Source organism: Apodemus sylvaticus, chromosome 13 (genome assembly GCF_947179515.1).
Source record: "Apodemus sylvaticus chromosome 13, mApoSyl1.1, whole genome shotgun sequence".
Classification (NCBI taxonomy): Eukaryota; Metazoa; Chordata; class Mammalia; order Rodentia; family Muridae; genus Apodemus; species Apodemus sylvaticus.
The window spans coordinates 36797140-36810816 of NC_067484.1; the positions used below are offsets into that span (position 1 = coordinate 36797140).

At 46.9% G+C, this 13677-nt stretch overlaps 1 protein-coding gene across 1 annotated transcript; it reads right to left on the bottom strand.

The window, feature by feature from the left end:
* Nucleotides 1-8672: 8672 nt before the first annotated feature.
* On the bottom strand, nt 8673-12997 carry Rps14 (ribosomal protein S14). Its single transcript, XM_052155935.1, has 5 exons — nt 12881-12997; nt 11247-11397; nt 10649-10810; nt 9188-9264; nt 8673-8790 (listed from the first exon to the last, which is right to left on the bottom strand). Exons 2-5 carry the CDS (start codon nt 11393-11395, stop codon nt 8723-8725), a joined length of 456 nt encoding a protein of 151 aa, XP_052011895.1. The 5' UTR covers nt 11396-11397; nt 12881-12997; the 3' UTR covers nt 8673-8722.
* Nucleotides 12998-13677: the final 680 nt, after the last annotated feature.

Here is a 13677-nt window from a genome sequence, read left to right on the forward strand (position 1 = left end):
TTGTTTTGTTTTGTTTTGAAACAGGGTTTCTTTGTATAGTCTTAGCCGTCCTGGAACTTGCTTTGTAGACCAGGCTGGCCTCTGTCTCCCAAGTGCTGGGATGAATGTTGCACGCCACTACTGCCTTGAAAAAACAAAATAAAACAAAAAAAGAAAAGAAAAAGACAAGACAAGAAAGAAAGAAAGAAAGAAAGAAAGAAAGAAAGAAAGAAAGAAAGAAAGAAAGAAAGAAAGGCACATCTTCAAGTCTTTCCCCCAGAGTTCTGAAGACAGAAGCTATGGCTGAGGCCCAGAGATCAGGATTGCAGATGTGCTCATGTTCAAGAAGCACTGGGCTTCATGAGACACATGTAGCAGGTAGACTTAAGCATGATGCATAGCAAGATAATGGGTAAATGGCTCAGGAATGGCATCATGGGAAAGGGTACTAATGATGGCCTGGTGTGGTGGTCAAGGAGATGCCCGCTAAAATGATAAATTCAGAAGAGATCTGAAAGCAAAATGTGTGTGTGTGTGTGTGTGTGTGTGTGTGTGTGTGTGTGTGTGCGCGCGCATGCGCAGACACAAGTATTTAGAGGACATCAGTGTCCTGCTCTGTCACTCTCCCCCTTATTCCCCTGAAACAGGATCTCTCACTGAACCGAGGGCTGGGCTGGTGGTCGCCAATCCCAGTGGTTCCGTCTCTGCGCTGTCAGTGATGCGATGACAGGTGTTCGTGGCCATGACCAGATCACGTGGGTGCCGGGGATTTGAACTTAGGTCTTCATGCTTGTGCGATAAGTACTTTATTCATCCCCCCCAGTCCGACGATGGCTTAGTTGGAGCTATACCTAGCTGCTTGGAGACACTGAGAACAGCAGTCTTGGCGTTTTGTCATTCAGAGGAGAGATGTAGTGATCAAACCCAGTGTTGTATAACTGAGTTATATTCCAACCTGCAGTCTTTTGGTCCACTTAAAAACTGAGATTCTTGTCAGGTTCAGTGGTGGGTTTCTCTAATCCCAGCACTCCAGAGACTGAGTTTGAGACCATTCTGGTTTATATCGTGAGGTTCAGACCAGCAGAGGGCTACATAATGAGACCCTGTCTCAAAAAACAAAAACAACAAAACAAAAACAAAACCCAAAGGGGGACAAAAGGGAGGGAGAGAAAGGGGGAGGGAAGGGAGGGAGGGAGGAGGGAAGGACCTATTTATAATAGAAGATAAAGGATTGTCTCTGTCAAAACACTGTTTCTGATTTCACTAGCTCTTGGTGACCTGGGCTACCCTTGCATCACTGCAATGATGGTGATGTCACTATCTCACGAAGTGATTTTCTTCCAAGTGCATCGATGTTCAAGTCTCTCCCTCTATAAGGTCCTGTCTATGGCAGGCTTCCCCCACTTTAGAGCCACATGCCACCAGGCTGCTGCGGTTCTTCAAGGCTACCTGTTTCCACCCCACAGCCATCCTGTGTAGAAAGGCAGGCAGCTTTGGTAGTATTTTTCTGGATTAGAGGGGTTTTATGCACCTAAGGAATAAAGGCTGTGTGAAGGCCCCGTGCAGCCAGCAAGCCATGCAGAAACAACGCCTACTCCAATTCTGGCGTAATTTTTTGCTATTTTATTCCCAGCTAATTTATTCTTCTTTCCGCTAGCTCTAATCTACCATTCAACTCATCCACTGTGTGTTTAATTTTTTGTATGTGTGTATATATTTTTTAAAGATTTATTTATTTATTTATTATATGTAAGTACACTGTAGCTGTCTTCAGAAGAGGGCATCAGATCTCATTACGGATGGTTGTGAGCCACCATGTGGTTGCTGGGATTTGAACTCAGGACCTTTGGAAGAGCAGTCAGTGCTCTTAACCTCTGAGCCATCTCTCCAGCCCCTGTATGTGTGTATATTTAATTTCAATCATATATTATTCTGAGACTTTCCTTTGGTCTTTTTCAATTATATTCAGTATTATTTCTTTTTCTCTTCTTCTTCTTCTTCTTCTTCTTCTTCTTCTTCTTCTTCTTCTTCTTCTTCTTCTTCTTCTTCTTCTTCTTCTCCTTCTCCTTCTCCTCCTCCTCCTCCTCCTCCTCCTCCTCCTCCTCCTCCTCCCTACTCCTCCTCCTTCCTTCCTCTCCTCCTCTTTTTCCTCTTCCTCTTCCTCCTCCTTCTTCTTGAGACAGGGCATTACTGCGAAGCACTGGCTATTCTGAAACTCACAGAAATCCGCCTGCCTCTGCTTTTCAAGTGCTAGGATTAAAGACATGCACCAACATGACTGGCTTGGATGTCCTTTGATTTCTTTAAAATGCTTGAAGGTTTCCTTTACGTCTCTGGAGTTATAAAATGCATAGTTTTTTTTTTTTTCCTGGTTTCTTTCATTTTCCCTGGTTAGCTAGGGAAGTCCTTCAAAGTGCTGACTTGGATGAGAACAAAGGTGGGAGGCCCTTCTTTGGGGGGGGGTTGGGTTTTTTGGATTTGTTTTTTTTTTTTCGAGACAGGGTTTCTCTGTGTAGCCCTGGCTGTCCTGGAACTCACTCTATAGACCAGGCTGGCCTCAAACTCAGAAATACGCCTGCCTCTGCCTCCCAGAGTGCTGGGATTACAGGCGTGCGCCACCACTGCCCGACTGGGAGACCCTTCTTCTATTCTTTCCATGGCTTACCAATCTCTGTCAGACTTTGTGCAGACTAGGCTGGAAACTCTGGTGGCAAACACAGGGTCTGTTCCCTGCTTCCAGAGACAACACAGTAGTGGGGAAATGGGCTATTACAATAAATAGGTGGCCAGTGGTCCACTCAGAACAAAAGGGCACTATGGAGATTCAAGGGAGGAGTACCCTGAGGTACTCTAGACCAGGGGTTCTTAACCTTCCTGAGGCCTTTAATATAGTTCTTCATGATGTAGTAACCCCCAACTATAGAATTATTAGTGTTGCTACTTCATGACTGTAATTGTTCTATGGCGCTGCATCATAATGTAAATATCTGATCTGCAGGATATCTGATAGGAGACCCTTGTGAGAGGTTCATTTGATCACCAGAGGGGTCGCGACCCACTTTGGTTGAGAAGGGCTGCTCTGACCAACAGCTTATGCTCTGACCATAGAGCTTCATGAGGAAAAATAAATTCTACTAGATGAGTAGGAGGTAGTTGAAGCCCAGACGGCAAGAACTACCTGCTGAATGCAGGAGTGGAAAATTAGAAAGTAAAAGGAGGTAGGCTTGGCTTGGGCAGAGGAAGAGAGCGTGGGGTATGACCACGCGAGACCAAAGGCTGGGGAGATTCCCTGAAGAGAGAAGAGAGTCTATCCTGGAGAAAATCCAGAGGGGATGACTAAATGGGACAAAACAGCTTATTTTGCAGAGCTGGGAGTGACTACTGTGGCTGTTGGATTAAACCCCCCACTGAGCACCCCAACCCTCAGTTTTGTTTCCTCGAGTTACAGGAAAAATGGGGTGATTAATTAGGAGAGAGATCATTCCATGAAATCCAGTGATCAGGCAGGTAGCCAGAAGCAAGGCAGTGCTGGGCAGTGGTCAGCTCCAGAGGGATGCTAGGGCTGCCAGCTTCAGGCTGAGCTTTTGAAGTCGGGTTTCCATGCTCTGTAGAGGTCAGGTCGGTCACAGCATATGTCTCGTCCGATCTGCCTCAGAAGTTCATAGACTGCTAGGGTCCAAGCTAACCACAGCTTAGCTGTCCTTGAAAAAAAATCCCCAAAACCAAAACTACCAATCTAAAAACCAATCAAAGCCGAGCATGGTGGCGCACGCCTATAATCCCAGCACTTGGGAGGCAGAGGCAGGCGGATTTTTGAGTTCGAGGCCAGCCTGGTCTCCAGAGTGAGTTCCAGGACAGTCGGGGACACACAGAGAAACCCTGTCTAGAAAAAAACAACAACAAAAAAACAAAAACAAAAACACAAACAAAAACAAAACAAATCAATCGAGCCGGGCAGTGGTGGTGCACGCCTGTAATCCCAGCACTCTGGGAGGCAGAAGCAGGCGGATTTCTGAGTTCAAGGCCAGCCTGGTCTACAGAGTGAGTTCCAGGACAGCCAGGGCTACACAGAGAAACCCTGTCTCGAAAAAACAAAAACAAACAAAAAACAAAACAAAACAACAACAACAAAAAAAAAAAACAAAAAAAACAAAAAAAGAAAGGAAAGAAAAACTAATCGACCCTGACAGAACGCTCAGTGACCCAGCTGACCGCATCCCCAGTTACCAGGGAACAGGACGAGCTGCGATGTTCCATCACAGGAAATCAGGAGAGTGCTCCAGGATCCGCCAGCATGTTTCCACCAGGCTCCCAGCCAGCTGTCCTTTATATGCTTGGCACAAGAACTGAACAGGCTTAAGAACAGCAGCAGCTTGTCTGGTGCTAAACACTTCATCCTGCGATCCCTTCCGAGGCACAGCATCCTTTCACTAAAAGGCTGAGCTGACATTCTTAGTTCCAACATTTGCAGACTGAAGCTGTGGAATGGCCACCTCTTGACTGCGTGCCACATACACCTGGAAACTGGACCGACGGACGGAGGGACGGGCTGAGACCGCATCCCTTCAGTCATTTCATGTGGTAGTCAGTTAAAGATAACTTGAGCGTTCTCATGCACAACACTCCCTCCACTTCCATCTGCCACTGCTGTGGTATATTTATCAAAAGAAATGACACCGGTACATGTCCTCAATCTTGGGCTTGTCTTTCAGCTTCATGAATATTGACTATGGTGCTGACGAGTATTTCTGTAGATCTAATTCAGTTTCAGGTTTCTCTTGTCTAGGCAGAGGCTACGAGTCCTCTGGAAGAATTCTGTGGTGAGTGAGGGCTCTTGTCATCTCAGACCAGAGGACCCACCCATGCATGACATGATTTGCCAGGTGCTATGGGGCTTTCTCGGTTACTTCTAATTTCCCTCTGCCATATTCTTTTTTTTTTTTTTCCTTCCCGAGACAGGGTTTTTCTGTGTAGCCATGGCTGTCCTGGAACTCACTGTGTAGACCAGGCTGGTCTTCCGTCTGCCATATTCTATTCATTGGGGTGTGAGTCACCCAGCACAGCCCACTATTACAGGGAAGAAGTTCTTCCCAGCAAACTGATCTTACTTTAAAAAAAAAAAGATTTATTTATTATTATATATAAGTACACTGAAGCTGTCTTCAGACACACCAGAAGAGTGTGTACATCAGATCTCATCACAGATGGTTGTGAGCCACTATGTGGTTGCTGGGATTTGAACTCAGGACCTCTGAAGAGCAGTCAGTACTCTTGACCACTGAGCCATCTCTCCAGCCCATTCAATTACTTTCAGTTCTTTAAGGAAGATTTGTGCCCACCCACCCCCACTTTTGAAAACTTAAGTTCAGCATGGATTTATTTTATGACCTGGATTTAGCCACACACTATTTTTTCAAACATTCTATTACATTTATTTATGTGTGTATGTGTGGGGGTGCACATGTTCCACAGGACTCTTGTGGAGGTCAGAGGACAATTTGTGGAATCTGTGGGCTCTCTTTCCACCACGAGAGTCCTAGGGACTGAACTCAGTCAGCAGGACCCCAGGGCCTTTACTTGCTGAGCCATCTTGCCAACCCACACCAAATTTAACATTTTTAAACATTAACTATTCATTTATTTTTTATCCTCGTGCATGTGTCTACTTATTCATCCATATTCACTGTCCATGGAGACTCGAAGAGGGTGTCAAGAGTCTTTGATACTGAGGCCTGGAGAGATGGCTCAGCAGTTAAGGGCACTGACTGCTCTTCTGAAGGTCCTGAGTTCAAATGCTGGCAACCACATGGTGGCTCACAACCATCCATAATGAGATCCAATGCCCTCTTCTGGTGTGTTTGAAGACAGCTACAGTGTACTTGCATATAATAGATAAATAAATCTTAAAAAAAAAAAAAAAAAGAGTCCTTGACACCGTGAACTGCCATGTGGATGCTAGGAATTGAACCTGGGTCCTTTGCAAGAATAAGCGCTCTTACCTGCTAAGTCATTTCTTCAGCACCTCCAACCTTCCCCAATTTTAAAGATTTGATCTCAACTTTTCTTTTGAAAAAAACATTATGGGTGTTTTGCCTGAATTTGATGTGTGAGCAGTGCCCTTGTGGGGCAGAGAGACATTGGAAGCCCTGAAATTGAAGTTGCAGACGGTTGAGAGCTACAATGGCAGGGCTGGGATTGAACCTGGGTCTTCTGAAAGAGCAGCCAGTGCTCTTATCCACTGAGCCATCTCCCCAGCCGCCACTTAAGTAAAACGAGCAGTAGTTTATGCACCCAGACAATTCAGTATTATCCAACAAAGGAACGGGGCATGCGCACATGCCCCAGTATGGGTGGGTCTTTAATACTATGTCACCTGGATATGACAGGACACTTCTTCAGTAATCCCAGCACCAAGGGGCCAAGCAGGAAAATCCGGACCAGCCTGGGCTACATAGGGAATCCTGCCCTCCCACCCCCAATTAAAAAGAAATAAAGCACAACTCAGGAACCAAATATTTGGCAATGGGCTTGAGAGAATTCAGCAGTTTTAGAGTGCTCTTTTAGAGGAACATAAAGAGTTCAGTCCCCAGGCAGCACCCAGGTCAGGTGGCTCTCACAACCACCTGTAGCTTCAGCACCAGGCTAGCAACCTCCTCCCCAACACACACAGCAGATGGATGGGCACACACACACATTTAAAAGAAAACCAAAACACCTTTGCCAATGTGCTAGGGGCTTTTATCTGAAACAGGCTCTCAGTATATGGACCTCAATACAGAGTTCTCCCTGCCCTCGCCTCCCAGAGGGCTGGGCTTAAAGGCGTTCTCCCAGACCTAGCTTTTTTTGAGGCAGGTTGCAAATTATAACCCAGGATATCCCCAATTGTGTGGCAAACCTAACTTTACTAGGATTACAGGTAAATCACCAAGAGCAACTTTTCCAAATTACTTTTCATACTAGCTTTCTTAGCTGTTATAGAAATAATAGCACCTAAAAGGCTTAAGACTGATTTTTTTTTTTTTTTAGACTCAGTACATGGGAGGTTGGGGAGTAGGGTTGAAGGACTTTGGGAAATAGCTCAGTTGTTGAATATTAGCTGCCCTTCCAGAGGACCTGGGTTCAATTCCCAGCACCCACATGGCAGTTCAGAACTAACTCCAGTTCTAGGGGATTCAACATCCTCACAGAGACATACATACATGCAAAATACCAATGCACATTAAAAAACGACTCAGTGCATCCATGGTGGCACACGGCTTTAATCCCAGAACCAAGAAGGCGGGGAGGCAGTTGGCTCTATGTTGAGTTCCAGGCCAGCCAGGGATACAGTGGGACTGTCTCAAATAAGAAAGCAAACCCTTCCAGAACACTCAGTACCGCGGTGTATCTGATAACACCGTGTCCTTGGAGCTAGATGCCAGCTTCTGGAAAGCAAGAACCGTTATCTGTTTTATTGCTGATGAAAATAGGACTTGGTATTTGTGGGGTGACTGATTCTTAGGTACTTTATGTACCAATGTGGAACAACCTCAAACAACTGCTAAGGAAAGCACAGAAGTACAAGCTACCCATCTTGCACAGCCGGTGTGGGGAAGAAACACACCCACATAGTTTATATATGGCTCAGGTCTGGAAGGCTCCTCTGCAGCTCAGGCTACACTTAGATCAAGTTGCCCCTGCTCTGGCCCTTTAAGAACAAAACAGGAAACTTTGTGGTGGTATGTGCCTTTAATTTCCACCTACCACCAGACAGTGGTGGCGCATGCCTATAATCCCAGCACTCTGGGAGGCAGAGGCAGGCAGATTTCTGAGTTCCAGGCCAGCTTGGTCTACAGAGTGAGTTCCAGGACAGCCAGGGCTATACAGAGAAAGCCCATCTCAAAAAAACCAAATCCAAAATATTCCACCTATTGGTGGAGACAGAGACAAGATCTCTGTGGGCCAACCTGATCTACAGAATTTATTCCAGGATAGTCAGAACTACATTAAGATCCTGTTTGGGTGTTAATTTACACCTGTATCTCCAACACTACAGGTCAAGAGAATTGTTTGAGGCCAGCCTGAACTACAGGGAAGCCAGTCATGAATTGGCTCATGGGTAGACAAAGCCAAACAGCTCCAATTTCCCATGTCACCCTGGCCTAGAGGTCCCTATGTAGACCATTTTGGCTTCCAACTCCAAGCCTGCTGGAGTTCAAGGGTGTCCCATGATGCCTGGGCTATGAACAACCTGTGAGATTGTCTGGCAAATGCCACAGAGCTGCAGCCTCCACATCTCAGGTCAGAACCTAGGCTTGCCCAACCTACACCAGCAGCTCAGACAACCCTGCGTGTACCCTACCCTGGTGACAAGAGACAACACCAGAACTGCTGGGCATGGTGGCACACACCTTTAATCTCAGCACTTGGAGATGCAGCGGATTTTTATTTAGCTTGAGACCAGCCTCATCTACATGAGTTTAAGGGCAGCCAGGGTTATGTAGAAACTCGGTCTCAAGTACAGACACAAGGGGCTGGAGAGATAGTTCAGTGGTTAAGAATACTCACTGCTCCTCCAGAGGACCCTGGAACTCCCAGCACCCACATTGACTCACAACTGTCTATAACTCCAGTTCTAGGCCCTCTCACAGATATACACACAGATGAAACATCAAAGTGCATAAAATAAAGATAATTAAACACCAGAACTAAAATAGCTTACACAAAGCAATTTATTAACAGAAAATAATTTGAGAAGTCCCGTTCACAGACGACGACCACGACGACCCCCCTTCCTTCGAGTGCTGTCAGAGGGAATGGGGGTGACATCCTCTGTGAGAAGAAAAGAAAATGTCATTTGTATTATTGTAGCCACAAGTTTAACTAGCAAGAGACTTTGTTCTTTCCCAAATATATCTCCAATGGTCATCAATCACAGGGTTGCCCCACCTGCCAATCCTCATTCCCACTCCATCTGGGAAGCTGACACAGGCTCTGAGACGGTGTGCAATCAAATGGGAAGGACACTAAGTCCCTACCTCAGAGCACACTGCCTCTAGTAGAAATGACCCTACAGGGAACATAGGTGGTGAGAGGAGGGCAACCAACGACAGTCAGACTCGAGCTCTCAGCCTGTTCCAGGCTCCTCAGTAGAAGCAAGCAGACAAGGCTGACCCATTAGGCTCACTGCAGACGCCCAAAGTGCTCATCAGATTGGCGGTGCACTTACCAATCCGCCCAATCTTCATCCCAGAGCGGGCAAGAGCTCTGAGGGCCGACTGGGCCCCAGGTCCAGGGGTCTTGGTCCTAGAAAACGAAGGATTGTTGGCTTTGTCAGCAGTTTTTCTAATTTTAATTCACTTTTGAACAGGGGAAGCCAACAGTTAAATAACTTGCATACTTAATCTCTAACTTCACAACCCCCCCCACTTTTTGGTTTTTTAGATTTGGTTTTTGGTTTTCTACAGGGTTTCTCTGTATAACCCTGGCTGTCCTGGAACTCACTCTGTAGACCAGGCTGGCTTCGAACTCAGAAATCCGCCTGCCTCTGCCTCCCAGAGTACTGGGAAACCCTTTTCAAAATAGCTAGATGAAGACTGGAGAGAAGGCTCAACAATACTGCCATTTTAGCAGAGGGCCAGGACGCTGTTTGTACTGCCCACACGGTGGTGGCTTACAACCATCTGCAGCACCAGTTCCAAGAGATTCATTGCCCTTCTGACCTCCACAGGCACCAGGTATCCACATGGTACACACACAGGCAATATACTCATGTAATTTCTTTCTACTTTTTTTTTGGTGTTGAAGAGGAAAGAGAAGAAATATGCTGGGATTAAAGGTGTGTGCCACAACACCTCTAAATCCTTACAAGAAAGGGGCACACAAGACACCCTCACCCAGCCTGTGGTTAAACTCTTCCCCGCTGCACCTAAGATGCCACTTTTTCGAGCCCCCCTCTGGCATCTTTCCACCCAGTAGCTACCTGTTCTAGCCCTCACACCTCATCCTTACTCTGTCCCATTAGGATCTAAGATCCCCGAGGCGCTATCCCATTCTTGGACCACACCTGAAGCCACTCATTCCTCCAAAGCCCAACTTCTTTCTCACCTCAGCAAGTTTCTCTTGTAGCACTCTACTGCATCTATCCTAAGTCCTCATTTCAAGTCACCCCACCACCAACTCCATACTTCCTAGTATTTTTTTCCTCAAGACAGTTTTTCTGTGTAACCCTGGCTGTCCTGGAACTCAGAAATCCACCTGCCTCTGCCTCCCAAGTGCTGGGATTAAAGGCGTGTGCCACCACTGCCCAGTTCACACTTCCTAGTATTTACCACAAACTGAAGCCATTCCACCTCCTGCATGTTAATTAAAGCCTGAGTTTCCTGCAAGGTGAGGCGCTACCCAAGGCCATCTCAGTCTCGCTTACTACTGGGTAATAAACACAAAGGACAAAAACCAAAGGAACAGGTTTATATATGGTTTAATATATATTAGGTATATGTTACCTAATTTTTTTGAGGAACTCATTGTGTAGCCTAGGCTAGCCCCAAACTCTAGCTCTTCCTACATCTATCTGTTCCTGCATGATGGGATTAGCTACTACCCCTAACCAGGACATACCTACATGCCTAAAGTAGCTTGCTTTCAGATCCAAGAATCAGATCTCAAACCCACCCCTAGTCTTCTGTACCTGTTTCCTCCTGTGGCCCGGAGTTTGATATGCAGGGCAGTGATGCCCAGTTCCTTGCACCTCTGGGCCACATCCTGGGCAGCCAACATGGCTGCATACGGAGAGGACTCGTCTCGGTCAGCCTTTACCTTCATCCCGCCAGTCACTCGGCAGATGGTTTCCCTGGGGAAGAAGGCAGACCCCTGTCATTCTCCAACAAGGACGCACAGAACATTCACTCACTCCACCACCCCCACCCAATGAGCAGTGTGACAGCGTTCTATGACAAGGCTGGTCAGCTGGAGCACATATCCTAATTCTGAATAGACAGTTGTGTTTATAGAAGTTCAGAGACCCCTATATAGCTAAACTCCTTGTGCCCAGCAAGCCCTGGGTTCAATCCTCAAGGTTATATAAAATCGCAGCAAGTGGGTAGAGGAGATAGGAGGATCCTAATTCCAAATCTATCCTCAGCTCCGTGAAACATGTTTTCTTATAATTCATTGGCAATTAAGCAAAACACTACTTCTTTAGGGCAAATGTCATGAGTTGGTACATCCTTTCTTTCCAGCTCAGCCCCTTTGAGGCCCGTTTTATGCCTTTCTGCAGAAGTACTCACTTGCCAGAAAGATCGGTAACGTGGACAAAGGTATCATTGAAGGATGCAAAGATGTGGCAGACACCAAATACATTCTCTCCTTCAGCCACCTGAGGCCCAAGGCTGATGACCTGTTCTTCCTTCTTTTCCTTCCCCTTGCGAGGTGCCATTTCTAGGGGGAAGAACCTCAATGTTAGCATTAGGCAAAAAGTCCCCCAAACATTTCCTCTTTACCCACACTAAAGGAAAACCTATGTTTTGCTCCTAACATTCTGTCTCTGTTCTTGACATTTATCAAGTCATAACTTAAAAGGAAGGTGCCGAAAGTGCCTTTAGGATGCACCTACCATCCCAGCAACACATACCCAAGTAGCTATGCAAACCAGCATAGAAGTCAGGCCTCAACACGAGCTCCTCACAGCCTGTTTAGAAGCACATCTTTCAACTTTTACTGGTATCAAACATTGAAGCAGAGTGTGGTATGTTTAATTTTTTAACTCCAGCACTAGGGAGTCAGAGGCAGGAGCATCTACCTAAAAAGTTCTAAGACAGCCAGAACATGCCGCCTTCCAGGAAGACTAATGGGAAGGTCTACAGACCAGTGTTCAGATCACTTAACTCTAGCCTTATAATCAAAGTGCACTCATGGGAACAGGGAAAAAGACACTACCTGCCAAAGCACCAGGTAGTCAGTCCTTTGACCAACCTGAGGTGAAGTAGCAGGGCACACTATCACCATTTTCAGAAGAAATTAGTTACTGTGCAGCACTCAAATGAAATTAGGCTATCTCTCTGCAACTAAGAAGACCTAAACAGGATGGTCTGTCTCGGATGATACAATGCCAACACCTGCCTTGTATTTTCTTTCTAGTACCAAGATGTCCCCACACATACCCCCAAACACCTTAGAAGTAGGTTTCAGGTATCCCTGGCATCTCTCTTGTGCCTTCCTCATACACTACTTGGGATCCAATTGCACAAGGGGAGGTCTAGGATATACAGTCCACCTGATCTCACCTTCAAATTAGGCTAAGACACACAACTCACTCGGTAGGGTTCAAATCGTTTGGGCATGTGCAGCTTGGCTCTCCTGGGTGGGAGTGAATATCCGGGGGAATATAAACATATGCCATCAGTCCTACTCCACTATGGAGCAACCCGCGAGGCAACACCCGACTCGGGAGTAGCCGTGCTGGGTTAGGATTAGAAGCACTCCGCACAGGCCCGAGGTTTTATGGCATCCCTTTTAATTTAATCTTGACTTACAGAGGCGATCGGTACGAATTCTACTCGTGTTTTTCACGAGAGGAACGAGGTTCGGTGCAGGCCGGCGACTGCCCTTATCAACCAAACTGGGTACAGGCGACGATCCGCACGCGACCAGGGGCCCGCTCCCCGAACCACTCTGTGCGACGGCTACGGCGAGAGGCCCAGGGCAGGCCTCGCACCCACTCCCACTTCTGACTTCCCATCTCAGGCCAGAGGCCGCCACCGGGACACGGCGGGCACTGAGTCCGGATGGGTCGCGGCGGGCGGGCGACTGCTCATCCCCCCCACGCCCTTGGCTCGGCTACCACGCACAGACCTTGGCCCCGACCCTGCAGAGGGCCCTGGCTAAAGGATGCCGCACGATTCTCATGGCTCGGGCCTCTTACCTGAACGTCGTCTCCAGACTCCTACACCGGAAAGAGAGAGCGGAAGGGGCGGGCAAACGGGTCACTTCCGTGTTCCGGAAGTGTACCTCTGAGGTCACGGGGTGGGGGGGGTGGAGAGAGAGAGCGCGAGGCAGGCTCCCGGAAGAAGTCTCTATCACGGTTTCCAACGAAGCTAAAACTGCCGGTAAGGAAGATGACCTAGAAAGGAAGCCGGTGCTACGTGTTGCTGTGACCGGATCTGCCTATGAGAACTCACGGAGCAGACACGCGTTGGAGAAGAGGCGGACTCTACCGCAGGTCGCGGTTGCAGCAGCTAGACGAACTTCCGCCATCAGAACCTCGGGCCAGGCAGCCTGGAGGCGACAGCGCTCCTCGTGGTACGGAGGTGAATAACAACAACAAACGACTTTTGTAATGCAATTTTACCCCATTTTGCACACTACGGAGCAGCTTAGGAATGAATTATTCAACACTTCTTTGCTACACTGCACTATGCATCTTATATTCGGTGCTTCAATTAATGCTCACAACATAAACCAGGTTGATTTTGATTTCCATTGTACAGATAGATGTATGAAATGAGACCATATGTGAGTAGCAGATTTGGGGTTATGACATAAAACCCCTTTGTTTTTGTCAAAACAAAAAAATTATACTCATTTCATATAACCCTCTAATAACAATATTGCAGGATATTGAATAATTATGAAACTTTGTAGATGGAAGCATGGAGGAAGGCACACACTTATACTTAGTAGAACTTGAAAAACATGGGTGCAATATTCACATACATACAC

Bases quoted from the DNA above. Each gene is read 5' to 3' on its own strand.
- Rps14 (XM_052155935.1), bottom strand. From the start codon at position 11,395: ATGGCACCTCGCAAGGGGAAGGAAAAGAAGGAAGAACAGGTCATCAGC. The intron at 10,811-11,246 runs GTGAGTACTTCT...CTTCTTCCCCAG, and splicing joins GTTACCGATCTTTCTGGCAA to GGAAACCATCTGCCGAGTGA. The intron at 8,791-9,187 runs GTAAGTGCACCG...TTCTTCTCACAG, and splicing joins GATGAAGATTGGGCGGATTG to AGGATGTCACCCCCATTCCC.